Below are 16089 nucleotides of genomic sequence, written 5' to 3'. Positions count from 1 at the left end.
TGTTATGGCAAACTCCTTTAATTTTTTCAAGCCTGTCTTATCTGTTATTTGTTAACAGAGTTTAAGGATGTACAAGCCTCTCCTGAGAGACTCCACTTTTCTTACAGAAATTCATTCTAAGTTTTCAAATGTTCTGACTCAATATGTACCTGACAAGTTCACTATAAATGAAATTAAGCAGCCACACTCTAGAATAACTTGTTCATTGTTCATCCTTTCGTCCATAGACTATGTCTTGTTTAGTATTATTTTAGATTTATATCCTACATTTATTTTGTATTACATTTAATTTGTATTACTTCATAAGGCCTAAAAGGTAAAGGTAAAGGTTCCCCCGCACATGCGTGCTAGTCGTTTCCGACTCTAGGGGCCGGTGCTCATCTCCGTTTCAAAGCCGAAGAGCCAGCGCTTGTCTGAGGACGTCTCCGTGGTCATGTGGCCGGCATGACTAGCACGGAACGCTGTTACCTTCCCACCGTAGTGGTCCCTATTTTTCTACTTGCATTTTTACGTGCTTTCGAACTGCTAGGTGGGCAGAAGCTGGGACGAGTAACAGGCGCTCACTCTGCTACGCAGCACTCGGGATTCGATCCACCAAACTGCCGACCTTCTGATCGACAAGCTCAGTGTCCTAACCCACTGAGCTTTTTCACCACAACAGTCTTGTGAGCTGATTTGGGCTGGGAGAGAATGACTAGCTCAAAGTCATTCAGCTGGCTTTCACAATGTAATTCAGTTCTCCTCATTTCTAGCACAGAACATTAGCCAGTGTTTAGTTGAGAATCTTACATTAAATTGCTCTCTACTTCTTAGAGACTGTTAGTGTGATGGAATGTAGTAAGGAGATGTATTCCCAGGAGAAGGTGATAACATTTCAGAGGAGTACGAGGTACCTCAGATCAGATGTGTGAGAGGAATAGGGTGAAGACATCCCCTCTCTAATAGCTCACAGAGAATATTGTAGGGGCAAATAGTAGAGTGCTCAGTCTGGCAAGATTTCGTCTATAGTATAAAGAACTCAGCTTGGAAATATCACCACGTGTCATTCTTGGTTTTGGGCCTGATAGTCTCTAGGCTTTATATAATGATTCCATCCTGTCTAGTTTTCTATTCCACTAACAGGTCTAAGTTTGCCACTTACTGCACTAGCTGAGCTGAGAATGGAATAAAATGCCCTCTTTGCAAATATAACCTGCTAAAGGAAAGCACTAAGAAATTTACTGATAGAATACTTTGTAGCATCTGGATGATCCCATCTTGATATATTGATTTACTAGAGGAAGAGATCACTAGCTCTTTCAAGGCTACAGCCATAACACAAAGTGGTCAATTCAAGGCTTAGGTGAGGGGGAAAGTGTTACAATTCAATCTATTTATGAATATGAATGAATATGTCCATAATTGCCCAGTGTATTTTAACAATGATATAGAACTGTGCTATGAGGAGCTTACAATTTACATTTCTTATTCTTGGGGAATTAATGACAGAAAGAAAATGTATTGAAAAAGGTAGATGCAAAAGTAACATTAGATAAATCTGATAAAATATAGTTGCATATCCTTAAGTAATTTATGAAAAAAATGCTTAAGATTACCACTTCAGATAGATGTACAAAATCTACAAGAATCCAGATAACCACTAAAATAGTAGCCATGAGACAAGGAGGCTATCTTTTAGAAAGCTAACTTTCACTCACAGGGGCTATTGAGGACCACTCCTGAGCTTGAGCTAAGTAGGGTCAAATCTAGTTAGTGCTTGGATGGCTGACTGTCAGGAAATGTCAGAGATGTAGGTTAGATTGGGGAATTGGGAGTGGGGGGGGGGAAACGTAAGGACATCATAAAGGAAACAATGCAAACCAGTTATATACTGTTGCAAAAATAAAGGCTACCTAGATGTCTCCATGAAATGAACAAGAGAGGACTTTAACTGAAGAAAAGTTTACCTTGCTAATCCTGCATGGTTCTAAAATTAGATCGGGCTGATGTAATCATGCCCTGATGCAAACTAACAGCCAGCACCAGCCTGCAACCCGCCTAAATGCAAGGATCCAGTGATGGACAGGCACGGCCAGTGTCGTAATTCACAGGACCTTTAATGGGCCTCCCCCAGGCCCTCTTCCTTCACACCTGCTGCTAAGCCGTGGCTCGGGCGGCCTTGCCTGCCTCCTCTGAACTTTGCTCGCAGCTGGCACTGCAGCAAGAGCTCCCTCTCTGGAAGGACAACAAAGAAAGACCCTATTGGCTTTTGAAAGCCAATAGAGGGAGTAGCACAGCTTTTGTGCAAAAGTTGAAAAAATCCGTCAAAAAAAGGTGCCGGAACGCCATTCTGAGCATTCTATAAGAAACCCCCCCCCCTGATTAGCAGTAATATTTGAAGTATAAATCAAGTAGCATTTCCACATTGCATTCTGCAAACCGAAACTTTAAAAATCTAACCCACTATTTATTTATACTATTCAAAAATGAGCTATTAGTAAGGATAAATTAGAGAATGAAGATGCTATTCACTTGACCTGTCTTCTTTTATTGCAGTTATTCGGGCCAAGGTAGTGGGCAAGAAACTTATGAAAGATGGACCATTTGGGACAATGCGATACACTGTCAAACAAATGAAGGTGAGTGAACAGATGCCAGTTATTTTGAGTTGAAACAACAAAACATTTTCAGAGATCATCAGGTAGGTCATTCAGTCCCCTGAGCTCATTCATATCCCAACTAATGAATGACTTGTATAATTTTGTGAATAAACAAAGGTGATTTCCCACAAGTAAGCTTTTTTCTCCATATAAAGTTGTGCTAATTTAATCTCTTAATATTTGTATTTACTGTTTTTATTGTTGTTTTATTGTTGTTAGCCGCCCTGAGTCCTTCGGGAGATAGGGCGGCATACAAGTCCCATAATTAAATTAAATTAAATTAAATTAATTTACATATGCATAGAAAGACCTAACTCTTCATTTGTGTTAAGTGATTCTTTCCAACTTGACAAATGTTTAAATTTTCATGTGTATAGAAAGAATTGTTTATAATTTGTACTTATTAACAGGTTAGTGTAAAAAGTCATTGCTACTATGGCCTTAGAAGTAGGAGGACTCTGTCTCTCCCTAAAAGTGAAAAGCAGATAATAATTTTATGGTTAAAAACTACTGATTTCAGCCCAGACTCTTTAAGTGTAATTACCTAATTTCTTTTGATTAACAAATTGACAAACGTTTTGCAGTAAACAGTAAACAGGGGATAGAAAGAAGTATTAGGAGAATATAGGAGTCTGATCATTTGCCCCTGCTCCTTCTGTTTGCATTGTATTTCAATGGAAAAATGTTGGATTAGGAGAGAAGTAAAATCATGACTTCTTTGAAACGGGGCTAGATTAAAGTTTCTTGTTACTTACCATTGTTAAATTGTCTTGCCCTGCTCTACCAGGTGTGTGTACACAAATGATATATTTACCACTTCCTTCTATAAAATAATTTAATTGAAGAAGCTTAATTTCTTGTTTTGAAGGGAAAATATTCTTTACAAAGTCCACCTTTGACAGGGCAGCCACAATCTCATCTGCGTCTTTTGAGTTCTAAGTCTATAGAATGAACTTATAGCTAAATGTACCCTGCAGTCATTCTAGAAATTATATTAAAAGGCTTTTTAGGTTTCCCACTTTTAAGATAGGAGAAAAATAACTAATAAAAGGAAACAAACTTTTCTAAATACTCGTATCTTCAACAGATTGGGTAGGTAAGTATAGTAATGAGTAGAAAAGGTTTGGTAGGTTGAGCTGTGGTGGCGCAGTGGTTAGAATGCAATACTGCAGGCTACTTCTGCTGACTGCCCGACTGCCTGCAGTTTGGCAGTTTGATTCTGACCGGCTCAAGGTTGACTCAGCCTTCCAACCTTCTGAGGTTGGTAAAATGAGGACCCAGATTGTTGGGGACAATATGTTGACTCTGTAAACTGCTTAGAGAGGGCTGTAAAGCACTGTGAAGCAATATATAAGTCTAAGTACTATTGCTATTGAGAAAATTTCACGTCAGCTATAGGCAACATCCTGAAAGCAGGAAGGGTTTTCCACAGAAGAAAAGATATATTAGTCTGTGGGGTTCTTGGTGCTCTCTGAGCTTGGTTGTTTTCTTGCAGACATTTCACTACTAGCACTGATGATGTTACCTAGTTGGGTAATGAAATATCTACACAGCCAAGTCAGAGAGTGCCAAGGATCCCACAGTTCAAACCTGAGCTACAAATATTCTCTTCTATTGAAATATTAGTCTAATGGAAGAGATTTTTCTTAATTTATTGCTTGACTTTGTGCATTTCAAACAACTAACGTGGTGGATCAAATACAACATTTACAGGATAGGAATGTTAAAATGACAGCTATTTCATGCACAGTGTTCCTTCATGCAACCTGCCTCCGATGATTCTGTAGAGATTGCATAGATTGCCTTGTAATGTTTCAATTTACAAAAAAAAACCTATTCTGCATAATAAAACAGAACTCCATTATCACACATCTTTCTCTGAGAGTCAAAGTAATGTTCTGCATCATATACATATACAAACTACCATTTGCACATGTGTGTGTGTGTGTGTGTGTGTGTGTGCAAATGGTAGTCGTATTCAAACCTTTTCACATTGCTCTGTGCTTAGAGTTAATGAAGGAAAAGCAAATACATACTTGTTTGATACTTATTTATAGAATATCTGTTTTGGACTTTCATTATGAAATAGATCTAGTAGCCACTTTTTATGCTCTGCCTAAATGTTGTTTTAAAATCCTGTTTTTAGGTTGGGAATCAATTATATGTATATTTCAGTATATCCTAGATCACAATTTATGGAAATGTATTGAAACAAATGACTGATTTGTTCACTATATGTTATTTCATTAAGAAATACTGCTTAGTTTGAGACAGTGTGATGTAGAGGTTAGGGAGATAGAAAAGGATAGGGCATTTCAGTTCTATTTTCAACCATAATAACACAATAATAATTTCAAGCCAGTCACTATCTTCCAGAATATTATTCCTCATGAGATTGTTGTAAGAATAATTTTTGAGGAAATAATATTATTTATCCTATCTTAGACCTTTGTAGCATCAACAAGTATAACAAACAAATGAATCTAAAATTATGTAAAAAAATAAGCTCCAAAACTCTTAAATTTTTGGCAGAATTAGTTAACAAGTGCCCAGTTTGCTTTTTGTTTCCCCCCCCCCAACATGTCTTATAGTGAGAAACCTTCATGAAGCTCCTTGTTTAGAAATAATTGGACACTTGAAGCCTGGTTAGATTTACTTGTTCATTCTGAAGAAAAAAAAAATCTTTCCTCCTCCGTCACTTTGGTTCTTTTCTGTACGCCCAGTATAATAAACAGACTTCACTTGAACCTGTTGCTCTGGACATTCTTTTGTTAACTGACCTCTTATGTAATGTTAAAAATGTGCTCTGATTTATTTTTCTTGGCTGTTACATCTCAGTCATAAGACTAGTTTAATGTCTTTAGAAGAATGAGGATTTTTTTTTAAAAAAGCAATAGACTTTGGCAGTGACTGTAGAAACCTGAAACATATTACACAAAGTAATTTAGTGATTGAGCAAAATAGCCATTTGCCTGCCTTCCTAAGAACAGTAATTCTGTTTATATGGCATCATCTTTCCATCTTAGTATAAAAGCTGTGAGCAAGCAGAGATGGTTTTTTAGGTCATTACAAACCAGTGTTGACATGCCTTGAGTAGAATTTTACCCTGTAATGACAGATCCTATGAGTAGCAATGCTACCTTGATTGCTCTAACAAAAATATGAACATGTGAAACCTCCTGTTTAAATAGATCCGAGAATGGAACAGGTTCCACAAGATTCTGCTCAAGGTTAATAAAAGTTCTCTGCTAGTCTATATCTTTTGAAGAATCAAGGAATATTGGTTTCTTTTTTGAAGACTTTACAAATTTTTCCAGAACAAGAGAAAGCTAGACGTGACAGTTTTTGAATGGAGTCAAAATATGTGTACTCTACAATCCTAAACCATTTATCTTAGCTCTTCTTCTAGGGACATTGAAAACTGTAGGTCAGGATTCTGGAATAATCAGGGATACACATTCTGCTTAAAATAAAGATAGAAGAGGAAGTAGCTGGATAATGGAAAAAGTGATGGGTTTGGGGGTTGGTTTGTTTTGGTTTGCACTGCATTTCATTAAAACATCTTGTGTGTTTGCTCTCTTTTTGTAGATGTACAGAGGTTTTGACAAGATGCCACATGTTCAGTACATCTACACTGAGGCTTCCGAAAGTCTTTGTGGAGTCAAGTTGGAGGTCAACAAGTATCAGTACATGATTACAGGTAAAAACCCAACAAATTTTCTGCTGTGGCATGCTTACAGGTTGCATTAGTTTTAGCTATTTTTAGAGGCTGAAGTTCAGCATTACTGGGGGCAGTTTATAAGTATTTATTCCAGTCATTATATTGAGGTCTATTGTCATGCATACATTAGTCTATTTTGCATTCACATGGTCAGATTTTAAACTAGAAATCCTAAAAATAATGTATATTATTTGGAACCTGTTTTAAAGAGTGTGTGTTTAAGGCTTTTTAAAAATCCAGTAAATATTAGGACTTTCAACTCAGCTGGGAGTGCATTCCAAACAAATGAGGCAGCATATTTTAACCTCTTAATTCCAGATTAAGATATCTTCTTTCCCTGGGCTTCTTTAAAACAATATAATACAGATGTATAATTTCTCTCTGATGATGATGATTGGGTCTTTGTTTTTATCTAATTTATCTGCTTAATTAGCTTTTATTGGAGTTGTATCAGTAAAATATTCCTTATGAGAAATTATTCAATTGCTCTTTCTAAACTTACTATAATTGGAAATGTTGGGAAATTTTGTATCAGAAAAGGACAGTCTTTTAAGTTGTTTTCCCCCAATAAATTAGGAAATTACCTTGAGCTCTTGAATGACACTGGAATGGATAATTTGTGCTTATGTTTTGCAGGTCGAGTTTATGATGGAAAGGTTTATACTGGACTGTGTAATCTGAATGAAAAGTGGGATCGATTGACCTTGTCTCAGCGCAAAGGACTAAACCACCGTTACCATCTAGGTTGTGGCTGCAAGGTAAGATATGTCTCTGCCAACCTGATACATTTGAGATGTTTATTATTTATTTAATCAAGGTATATAGTTGTATACTTGACTCATAGTTCAAGGTGGAATTCATCAATAAAGAACTCCAACTCAGTAAACACAATACAATAAAACAAATAGTAAACATAATCCCAAACAGAAACACATAAAGTGCTGTGAAAAAGTCACCCTAAGCTCATATCACTCCTAGATGCAATGCCAGTGGGGAAAAAATAGCACTTTAATACTTTTCAAAAGGAAGATAGTAGCAGGTGCAACCAAATTGGGGGGGGGGATACTCTTATTAAGATCAAGGGAAGCAACAGAAAAGGCCTGTCTCTTGGGTTCAACTAATGAGACCAAGAGAATGTCTTCTTGTCAGATCTTACTAGATGTGCAGGAATGATCAGAATAGATGATTGTGAATGTAATCCTTATAAGTAAGAACCAACACTTTGAATTGTATCTAGAAGCACAATGGTAAACACTGCAATTCGTGAAGTAGAGGTGTTACATGGGTGTGCTGAGGTATATCAGTAACTACCATCCTTCTGCTCTCTGCACCAACTGAAGCTTTTGAATGGTCATCTAAGTTTGGCCTCATGTAGAACACATTGAGGTAATCTGATTGTGAGATGAATAATGCACATGTGAGAATAAACAGGTTCTCCTGATCTAAAACTGTTGCAAAAGATGGAACTGTGCAATGTCCCTAAGCACTATAGCTGCCATCTGCTCTTAATGTAGGAGTTGTGAGTCTAGGAGTACCTCCAAATTACTCACTGTTTAGGGTAGTGCAACCCTATCCAGAACCAAAGACTGAGTGATATCTAGTACTGTGTCAATGGATGACCTCACTGAGTGATCTCATGTAGATGTTAAGCAGAAATGGAAAAAGAACTACTTCCTGAGACACCTCACAAAGTAACAGCCAGAGATGAATGAAGGTGAATATACGTGTCCCAGAATAATGTTTCAGGATCCAATCTGGGTCAGTCGCCAATGAACAACCCAGATAGGATCCTGTAACAGCCATATCTTTGCCACTTACCAATACTGAATGGAACTGGCCTCATATGAATGATGAGAACAGTGCAGTGCACTGCTTCTAGTTCCCAATCCTCTGAACTAATCCAAAAAGATACTATGATTAATATTCTGGGATAGATGGTTCAGAAAGGCAACAAAAAGGAATTGTACTCCTTGGTGAAAATCTGGGGATGAAAATGAGGCCTGCAAACTCCAGGAACTTATTATAATGTTGTTGCTCTCATTCTAGGATTACGATTTTCAGACTCAATAAATCACCAGATGGTTTAAAATATTGAAAATGAGATTAAAATGGATTGAAATAATTCTCTACCTTATGACTAATCTAGTGGTATATGCTACTTTTTGTATATAAGAGAATTTCAATTTCAATTCAATTACCAATTGCAGTTAGACTTTATATACCACTTCACAGTGCTTTACGTTCCTCTCTAATCAATTTACAAAGTCTGCATATTATTCCCCAACAATCTGGGTCCTCATTTTACTGACCTCAGAAGGATGGAAGGATGAGTAAACTTTGACCCAGTGAGAATCGAACTGCCAAACTGTTGGCAGCCAGCAGTCAGCAGAATTAGCCTGCAATATTGCATTCTAACCACTGCGCCACCACGGCTCAGAAGATATATATATATATAAACACAAAATTTACAGTCTTAAAGTGTCTGATTAATTCATTTGTTTTTTCTAATTATAGATTAAGCCCTGCTACTATCTTCCTTGCTTTGTGACCTCCAAGAATGAATGCCTTTGGACAGACATGCTTTCCAGCTTTGGCCAACCAGGGTACCAGTCAAAGCATTATGCTTGCATCAAACACAAAGATGGCTACTGCAGCTGGTATAGAGGATGGGCACCTCCTGATAAAACCATCATCAATGCAACTGACCCCTGAAATTCCATTTATCTTTCTTTCCTGTTCTTTTCTTCCCATGTGGCTGAGCATTCTTTGGACACTAACGCATATTTGATCATGATGGCAACCATGATATTAGTGCCTGTTTCTTGCAATTTTTAGCACTTCGAACTGTTGTGATTTTTAAATCTATGCTGTCTTAACTCTTTTTTAAAATTATCTTTTAAAAATTGCTCTCGTCCCATGTTGATCAAATATTTATCTGGTGTGTGAACAGAAGTTCCCAGATAATCAAGGGAGCTTTTGCTTAAAGTTTTTATAGCACTATACATATAGCAATATATATTTTTATAGGGAAACATAAATCTCAAAAATTTCCTGATTAAAATTCTATTCCCTCTTCATTTCCTGTGCTGCTGTTTTATTCTCACACTCAGTTCTCTAGAGCAGGTAGCTATGAACGCAGCCAGTTGGGATTAATCACCATTGTGAATCACATAATGAAGGGATGCAAAGAAACTCATCATGCTTATATAGAATGGAACATGGAGTATTTGGGACAATTCCTTTGTATGAATTTAAAAGATTGCAGACTTCAAAATGCCTGTCCATTCCAATATGAATGTAGAAATTTCGTGGCAGTTCTAGGTTTGCACATAAAATAAATTTCTTTAAAAAAATCAAAATCAATTAAAATGAAGCTAACACATCTTCTAAATGTGGAACAAACCTGTTGAGAACCAAATCAACACCAGATATTTTTGTGGCTTTGATGTGGATGTAAAACTGCTTCTTCAATATTTGTTTTACACACAACTTTCCCAGAATTTTGTGTAGAGGGGACAAAGTCAGAGCACAGGAGGAAAGAAACAACCCTCACTGGGACATATTGATGTAAGAAACCAGCTGCCCAAACATTGCTTTTGCTGAACAAAAATGTATGTAGATAATAATGATATAAGCTATTTTTGACAGGACGCGATTCTGTTTCATGCTATAAGTAATAAAAAGTTACATGCTTTTGTTTCAAAGGAGCAACTTTTCACATTCCAAGTCATTAGTTACTATTTTATTTTTTAGTTCTAACACTACTGTAGTTGCAGTAAATTCTAAAGCAGTGATAATAATCTGTTTTTATTCCCTTCCCTGTACTGTATGCTTGTTTTCCTTCTTGCCATCAAAGAAATATTTTCATGGTTCCTTATCCTTTTTCCTTAAAAATATACAATAGAATGGTGTTATAAAAGTGCCTTACTATTGTATGAATACTGGTTCAGCCTGTACTTTGAAAAAAAATAATTGTTTTCATAGTTTTTCATGATGCGGTATTTTGTAAATTCTATTATATAGGAATCTTTTCATAATATTTTATTCTCCTGTGAATACTGGCAAGGCAGCCAAGCGATTGCTTATTCATAATATTTTTCCTACTCATTGTGTTTATCAATAGGCACAGTGAAAATAGAGAAGATGGGTAGGGAATATATTAAAACCTACTTTTCCTGCCTTTAATGTCATTCTTAAAGAACTAAACCTATTAACTAAAATAATACTTTAGGGGAGGCTATTATGTATTCCACTGCTGGCTACAATCAAACAGCCCTGTGGTTTGGGCACACTATGCTTTCTAGCAGTAAGGAATTGGCTATTCTGCTTTCACTACAGTCTTTATTTCTTTTATGAAAAGGTGTAATATAAAAATCTTTTAAAATTAATTTAAGAGCGAAGTTTCCGTTGGAGTTGGCAACTGCATAATTTACTGAGACTAGAGTGGGGTGAAGGTTAATACTTAATACAAGCACATGTTCTGTCCTTTTGTGCTATTATAATTTGTCTTAACATTACTTTCTGTCTTCAATTCATTCCTCCTAAGAAACAGAGCTGCCATAAGTTCAAAATTGTTCTGTAATAAAACCGAAAAATGCATCCAGTTTTCTCAGTTGAACTGAATAGGTTTTTGTAACAGAGAGAGCTTAATATTACCAGTAGAGCATCCACATCACAAAAGAGATGGCTGACAGGAGTGAGGACACTCATACACAGAAATCTATATTGCCCTATTTGTAGAGATAAACTTGATTTAAGCTCAGATCTTAAAGGCAAGAAGAAAGCAGCTGTATCCTATTTTGATCTCTCATTTCACTGAATGGCAGTTCTAGATTATTATTATTTTCACTTATTAAGGTCGTACCTGAATCACCATAATACTGCAGTCAAAAAATGGTGAAAATATCTTATGCTAAGAGAAAACATGTTCGTATTCAGGTTGTAATGTATCTCTGTATTTTAAGAAATAAATTAGCATACCTATCCAGTAAAATATATTTCTCTATGTGGGTGTCTATTCTACACCACAGAAGATAAGAGTTATTTGAGGAAGAGTGATAGCTTAATCAACAATCCTCTTACAGGGTGGCTTGGTTCTTGGTTTTTTTTTAATAAGGAGGCAAAAAAGAGAGGGGGAAAACCCAGCAAAAAATACATTTCTTTTGGGATACCTTCAGTGTTTTCATTGCTAAAACTTACTTTACAGTATTTTTTTAAAGAAAAGTGAGCCATCCAGAGTTTGGTACAAGATGGGTGGCTATATAAATGTTTGCTTAAAACATTTATATAGCCACCCATCTTGTATAACGGGCCTTTTTATCATTCTTGTTATACAGACTGTAATGTGGGATTTGAAATGGTAGTCTGACTCGAGTGTGTTCATCCAGCACACTATTAGCAAGATGCCCTGAGTGCTTAGTTTTGTATTTGATGTATGGGCCTGAGCCACTCTTCTTAGTCAGCTGGTGTTTTTCCACTGATTCCAGAAGTTATAAGACCTGATATATCTAATTATGAACTCATCTGCAAAGGATTCAAACTAGCATGTGTTTTTTCTTCAGAAGGGAGTTGCATTAAATTTGATGGAGGTTATTCTCAGGAAAGCATGCATATGACTGCAGAATTAGGATTTAATTCTATTTACACCTTAGTAATAAACCCTACTGATTCCAACTCTTTTTTTTTTTGTAGAAACAGGCCTAGAATCAAGATGTAAAGAATTGTTTTGTTTTTTGCATTACCATTGTTAGCAATTATGAACATTAGAGTGGAAATAAATGCAATCTAGGAGAAAGCTCCCCAAAAGGAATGTACTTTTTGCTTAGTTTAGTAGCACTGTTGGCAGTTTTCTTCCTTGTTTTGTTATTTATAAATTTTATATTCATTGAATGTATATTGTCTTTTAAGGTAATAATGTTCACTTTTTATAGTGTATCTTTATTCTAAACAATAAAGTGTTTTATTTCTTACCACAGATATTCTATCATCTCTATTGTAACTCATTTTGCTCAATAAAAAGGTCTCCAACTGAATATTGTTGGAAACAAGTTCATGGCTGATGTGCATCTGATAGTCCTTCTCACAGGCAAATTTTATCTATGTTTGTCATATTTAACTTGAATACGTGTATACAAATACCAAATCCCAATAAATCAACCAACCTAACTTGTTCCCAGCTTTCACATTTACACATCATTCGCACTACTTGTGTGAAATAGTATATGCACAATCCATATTACCTACCTACAAAATGAAATACTGTGGACAACTTTAAAAAACATTAGTAATGTCTGGTAGGTATACTGTTGCAAGCAGTCTTCTATCTGGCAATGTGGATAAATATAGCTATCCTCTCCACACTCGGTTTCTTATCAACCCAACTGTTAGTAGCAAGGTTGTGATTCATATCTGTTGCTCGATAGACTGAGGTATGCTACATAAAGCAGCCCAATCATTGTGTTCAGAACATTTAAACTGATGTCACTCAAAACCAGGTATTTTGTTCAGATTACAAAAAAACTAGTACAGGCATTTATTCAGCACAAAGCTTTCAAAATAATGTTTCAAGGATGGAACATTTCAGACTGAAAAACTTTGCATATTCCTGGCCAAAACAATATAAGATGGATCAAACTTAAATTTTATTTCATCAATCTTGTGGATTCTAATATGAAGTTTCTACAGAAGAAAAAAAAGTAACGTGTAATATATGGCCCTTGCAATTCCCCAAATCACCTTTAGCCATGATGTGAATTCATCAACGTTTAAATATTAGTTTTCCTATATCCTAATTAAATGATATATTTTTTACCATTAGCTCATTAGTCCATCTAAGCAGTATTATGTCTACAATACGATAGACAAGAGTCTTTTCTAGTTTAAAAAGTAGAAACTTCCTATCTAGGAAAAGAAATTGGAAGAATTTCTAGTAAAATTATATTGCTAGGGTATTCGCCTTATTCAGAGTTCCTGAATAATTATAGATTTTTAAAACAAGCAAAGTTTTTGAAAGTTACTTTAGTATATTACAGAGTGAAATTCTCGGACAATAATTTACAAAGACATATGGATCCTAAATTAAAACATTTCGCTAATGTAGTGCTGACAGAATCAGTGTAAATTTTCTGAATTTGTATTCCTGGAATTTACAAGGGCAAATTATGAATGGACTCAAGCTATAAAGGAAGGAAGTCCTGGAACAATGTAGAAAGCACAAATAATTCAAAGGAAGGAACGTTTTTATATATCAGGTGTTTTTTTTAAAATATATTTTTGTTTCATTGCATATTATTTTCCTTAGTGAGATGTAAATAGAAAACAACATATTTTGCTTCTTGAATAATGGCATACATTTCATTGCCCAGAGATGCCCCACTCCAAAATATTCATATTCTAGTAAATATATATAGGTGGGGTTTGGGAACCCTTTGGTGTCTTAAAAATTTTGAATTTATGTTTTAAGGATAGTCAATAGATTTTTGTTGAAAATTTAAAACGTTTAATATTTTTGATATTAATCTTAAATGTAGTGATGTTAAAAAATACTCTTTCATATCTAGGGAACATGACAGACAATTTAAGAGAACAATTTAAGGTGTCCACAGGGAATTCCAAAACAAGCATTGATCTGCTGCTGTGCAAGCTTCCCTTGTAGAAAAGGGGCAGAGCCTGCTCTGTTTGTTTACAATTTTTCTTTTGTCATTTTAATGAAATTGGTTTCTGGGGAGGGTAACAAAAATTCCCAACACTCAGTCCTTCCATTCCTGCACCATGTTGCATTACTAATATTATTACCCATGCCTATTACTTATTTTGAACAATATGGTGGTGCAAACTGATAATAGCTATTATTATCAACACAAAAGAGATGAGATGAAATGCTGCTTTTCATAGTTACTGATTATTATGCCTAACTGTATAGAATGAGCCAAAACAACAATTTTGATACATTCTCAATCTTTTTTTAATAACATACTAGATAAATGACCTATTAGATCATTGTTTCATAGAAATTTCTTTACCTACACTGACTGACCATAGGAGGAAAAAATATGGTAGAAACAGGAGCAACTTTCAGCTTTCTGGGAACAACTTTGGACCTTCCACTGCTTCCCCATTGTCTTTGCAGGAAAAGTCACAAATGGCTATGATGTGGTTCATTGTGATATAATTGTGAACACCCAGATAGCAATCATGTGACCATAGTGATGTGGCAATGGCTGCAAATTCATGAACAAGTTGCAGGTGCCCCTCCTTCAAGGTTTGTTGTAATTTTGAATGATGTTTGAACAAGTAGTTAAAAGTTCAGTGTTACTTTTTGTATAATGAGAAACGAAAGCTGGACTATGCAAATGAGTGACAATTTGCTTCAATGAGTAATATGGATATTGCAGTAGTTTTAAAACCTTAAATATATTATAAAGTTATCCTGTACTTTAGTTCCTTACTTCCTAGCTCCTCCATGTCTCTTTCTCTGTATACATACCTACACACACACACAAACAGAACATATTTCTCAGACTGAATCCTCCATGTCTCTTTCTTTTTCTCTGTATACATACCTACACACACACACAAACAGAACATATTTCTCAGACTGAATGCTGAATTTGCTCAGATAAGAATATATAATCCTACCCACCAAACAACATCTGTATTTAATGTGTTCCACATAGCATGCTGATAACATTTAGGGGATATGGTGAAGCATTGGACATCCATAACTTCAACATGGCAGTCAAGCTTCTGGGAAACCTAATAATCCTCTGTCTTTGCATTACACTTGCATTTTTCTCTGTGGCCAGCAATAATATTTCCTTCTAATACTGAGAAATGTGTTGTTTTATATTATAATAAGTTGTTGATTATGAATGTTCACTGGCAACCATAATGAAACTAAATATTGGGGAAGATTAGGGCTATCAAAAACCAGGCCTGAAAGCATAAAAGTTATTGATGAGAAAGAACTGGAATGAACATTCCAGTAAAGGGGCATGACTCTGCCTCTGTAGGATACTGATTTATGTAATCTCTGTTCCTTTCGCAAAACATTGTACCATTGAAGCAAAGAAACTAAGTTACTTACCATCTGCTTATGGCTTGGGAAGAATGTTTGTTCTACAAGAGGGAACTTCTCCGGACCCAATGAGCTGACAATCTTAATTAGCTGAGAGAACTAGGAAAGAAGAGAGAGAAGAATGGAGGGAGGGGGGAAGGAAGGAGGGACGGTGGAAGGAAGGAAGGAAGGAAGGAAGGAAGGAAGGAAGGAAGGAAGGAAGGAAGGAAGGAAGGAAGGAAGGAAGGAAGAAGAGGAATCACTTGGGAGCAATTTTACAAAGTAGACAAATGTCAAATACAAATAGACATGAAGAGTTTTGTCTGCTCCCTCATGTTTCATCCTAAATATTAATGTATTATTGCTGTCAATCATACCACCTGTAACTATACATTACTAATAATGAATGCTGAAAATCCTTTTGGTTACATGCATGCACGTACATAACACAATCTTAAAATTATGTCAGGTTTTAAGTTTAAACAAGCAAACATCCAACATCCATCTTATGTTATAAGGGTGCCTCCGGTCAGAGAATGCCGGCTGGTGGCCCCCAGGGGGAGGGCCTTCTCTGTGGGCGCCCCGGCTTTGTGGAATCAACTGCCGGTCGAGCTCCGGATGGCACCGGATCTCCGCTCCTTCCGGCGTGGATTAAAGACCCATTTATTCGAACA

At 36.0% G+C, this 16089-nt stretch overlaps 2 protein-coding genes across 3 annotated transcripts in view; one reads left to right on the top strand and one right to left on the bottom strand.

The window, feature by feature from the left end:
* TIMP3 (TIMP metallopeptidase inhibitor 3) overlaps nt 1-12379 on the top strand; it is a 43095-nt gene extending 30716 nt beyond the window's left edge. Inside the window, exons 2-5 of the mRNA XM_083365633.1 lie at nt 2536-2618; nt 6228-6339; nt 6997-7118; nt 8875-12379. Coding sequence (XP_083221759.1) covers nt 2536-2618; nt 6228-6339; nt 6997-7118; nt 8875-9072 — 515 coding nt within the window. The 3' untranslated portion in view covers nt 9073-12379. The remainder of the gene's footprint in view (nt 1-2535; nt 2619-6227; nt 6340-6996; nt 7119-8874) is intronic.
* Nucleotides 1-16089, bottom strand: part of SYN3 (synapsin III) — a gene marked incomplete at its 5' end in the record, with an annotated part of 209914 nt that overhangs the window by 156888 nt on the left and 36937 nt on the right. For both annotated transcript variants that reach the window (XM_083365630.1, XM_083365629.1), the window contains one exon: nt 15446-15535. In XM_083365630.1, coding sequence (XP_083221756.1) covers nt 15446-15535 — 90 coding nt within the window. The remainder of the gene's footprint in view (nt 1-15445; nt 15536-16089) is intronic.

This window comes from Vipera ursinii, assembly GCF_947247035.1.
Source record: "Vipera ursinii genome assembly, chromosome: 6".
NCBI lineage: Eukaryota > Metazoa > Chordata > Lepidosauria > Squamata > Viperidae > Vipera > Vipera ursinii.
Note: the sequence above shows the minus strand (reverse complement) of the source record. Positions and strands in the feature narration are given on the sequence as shown.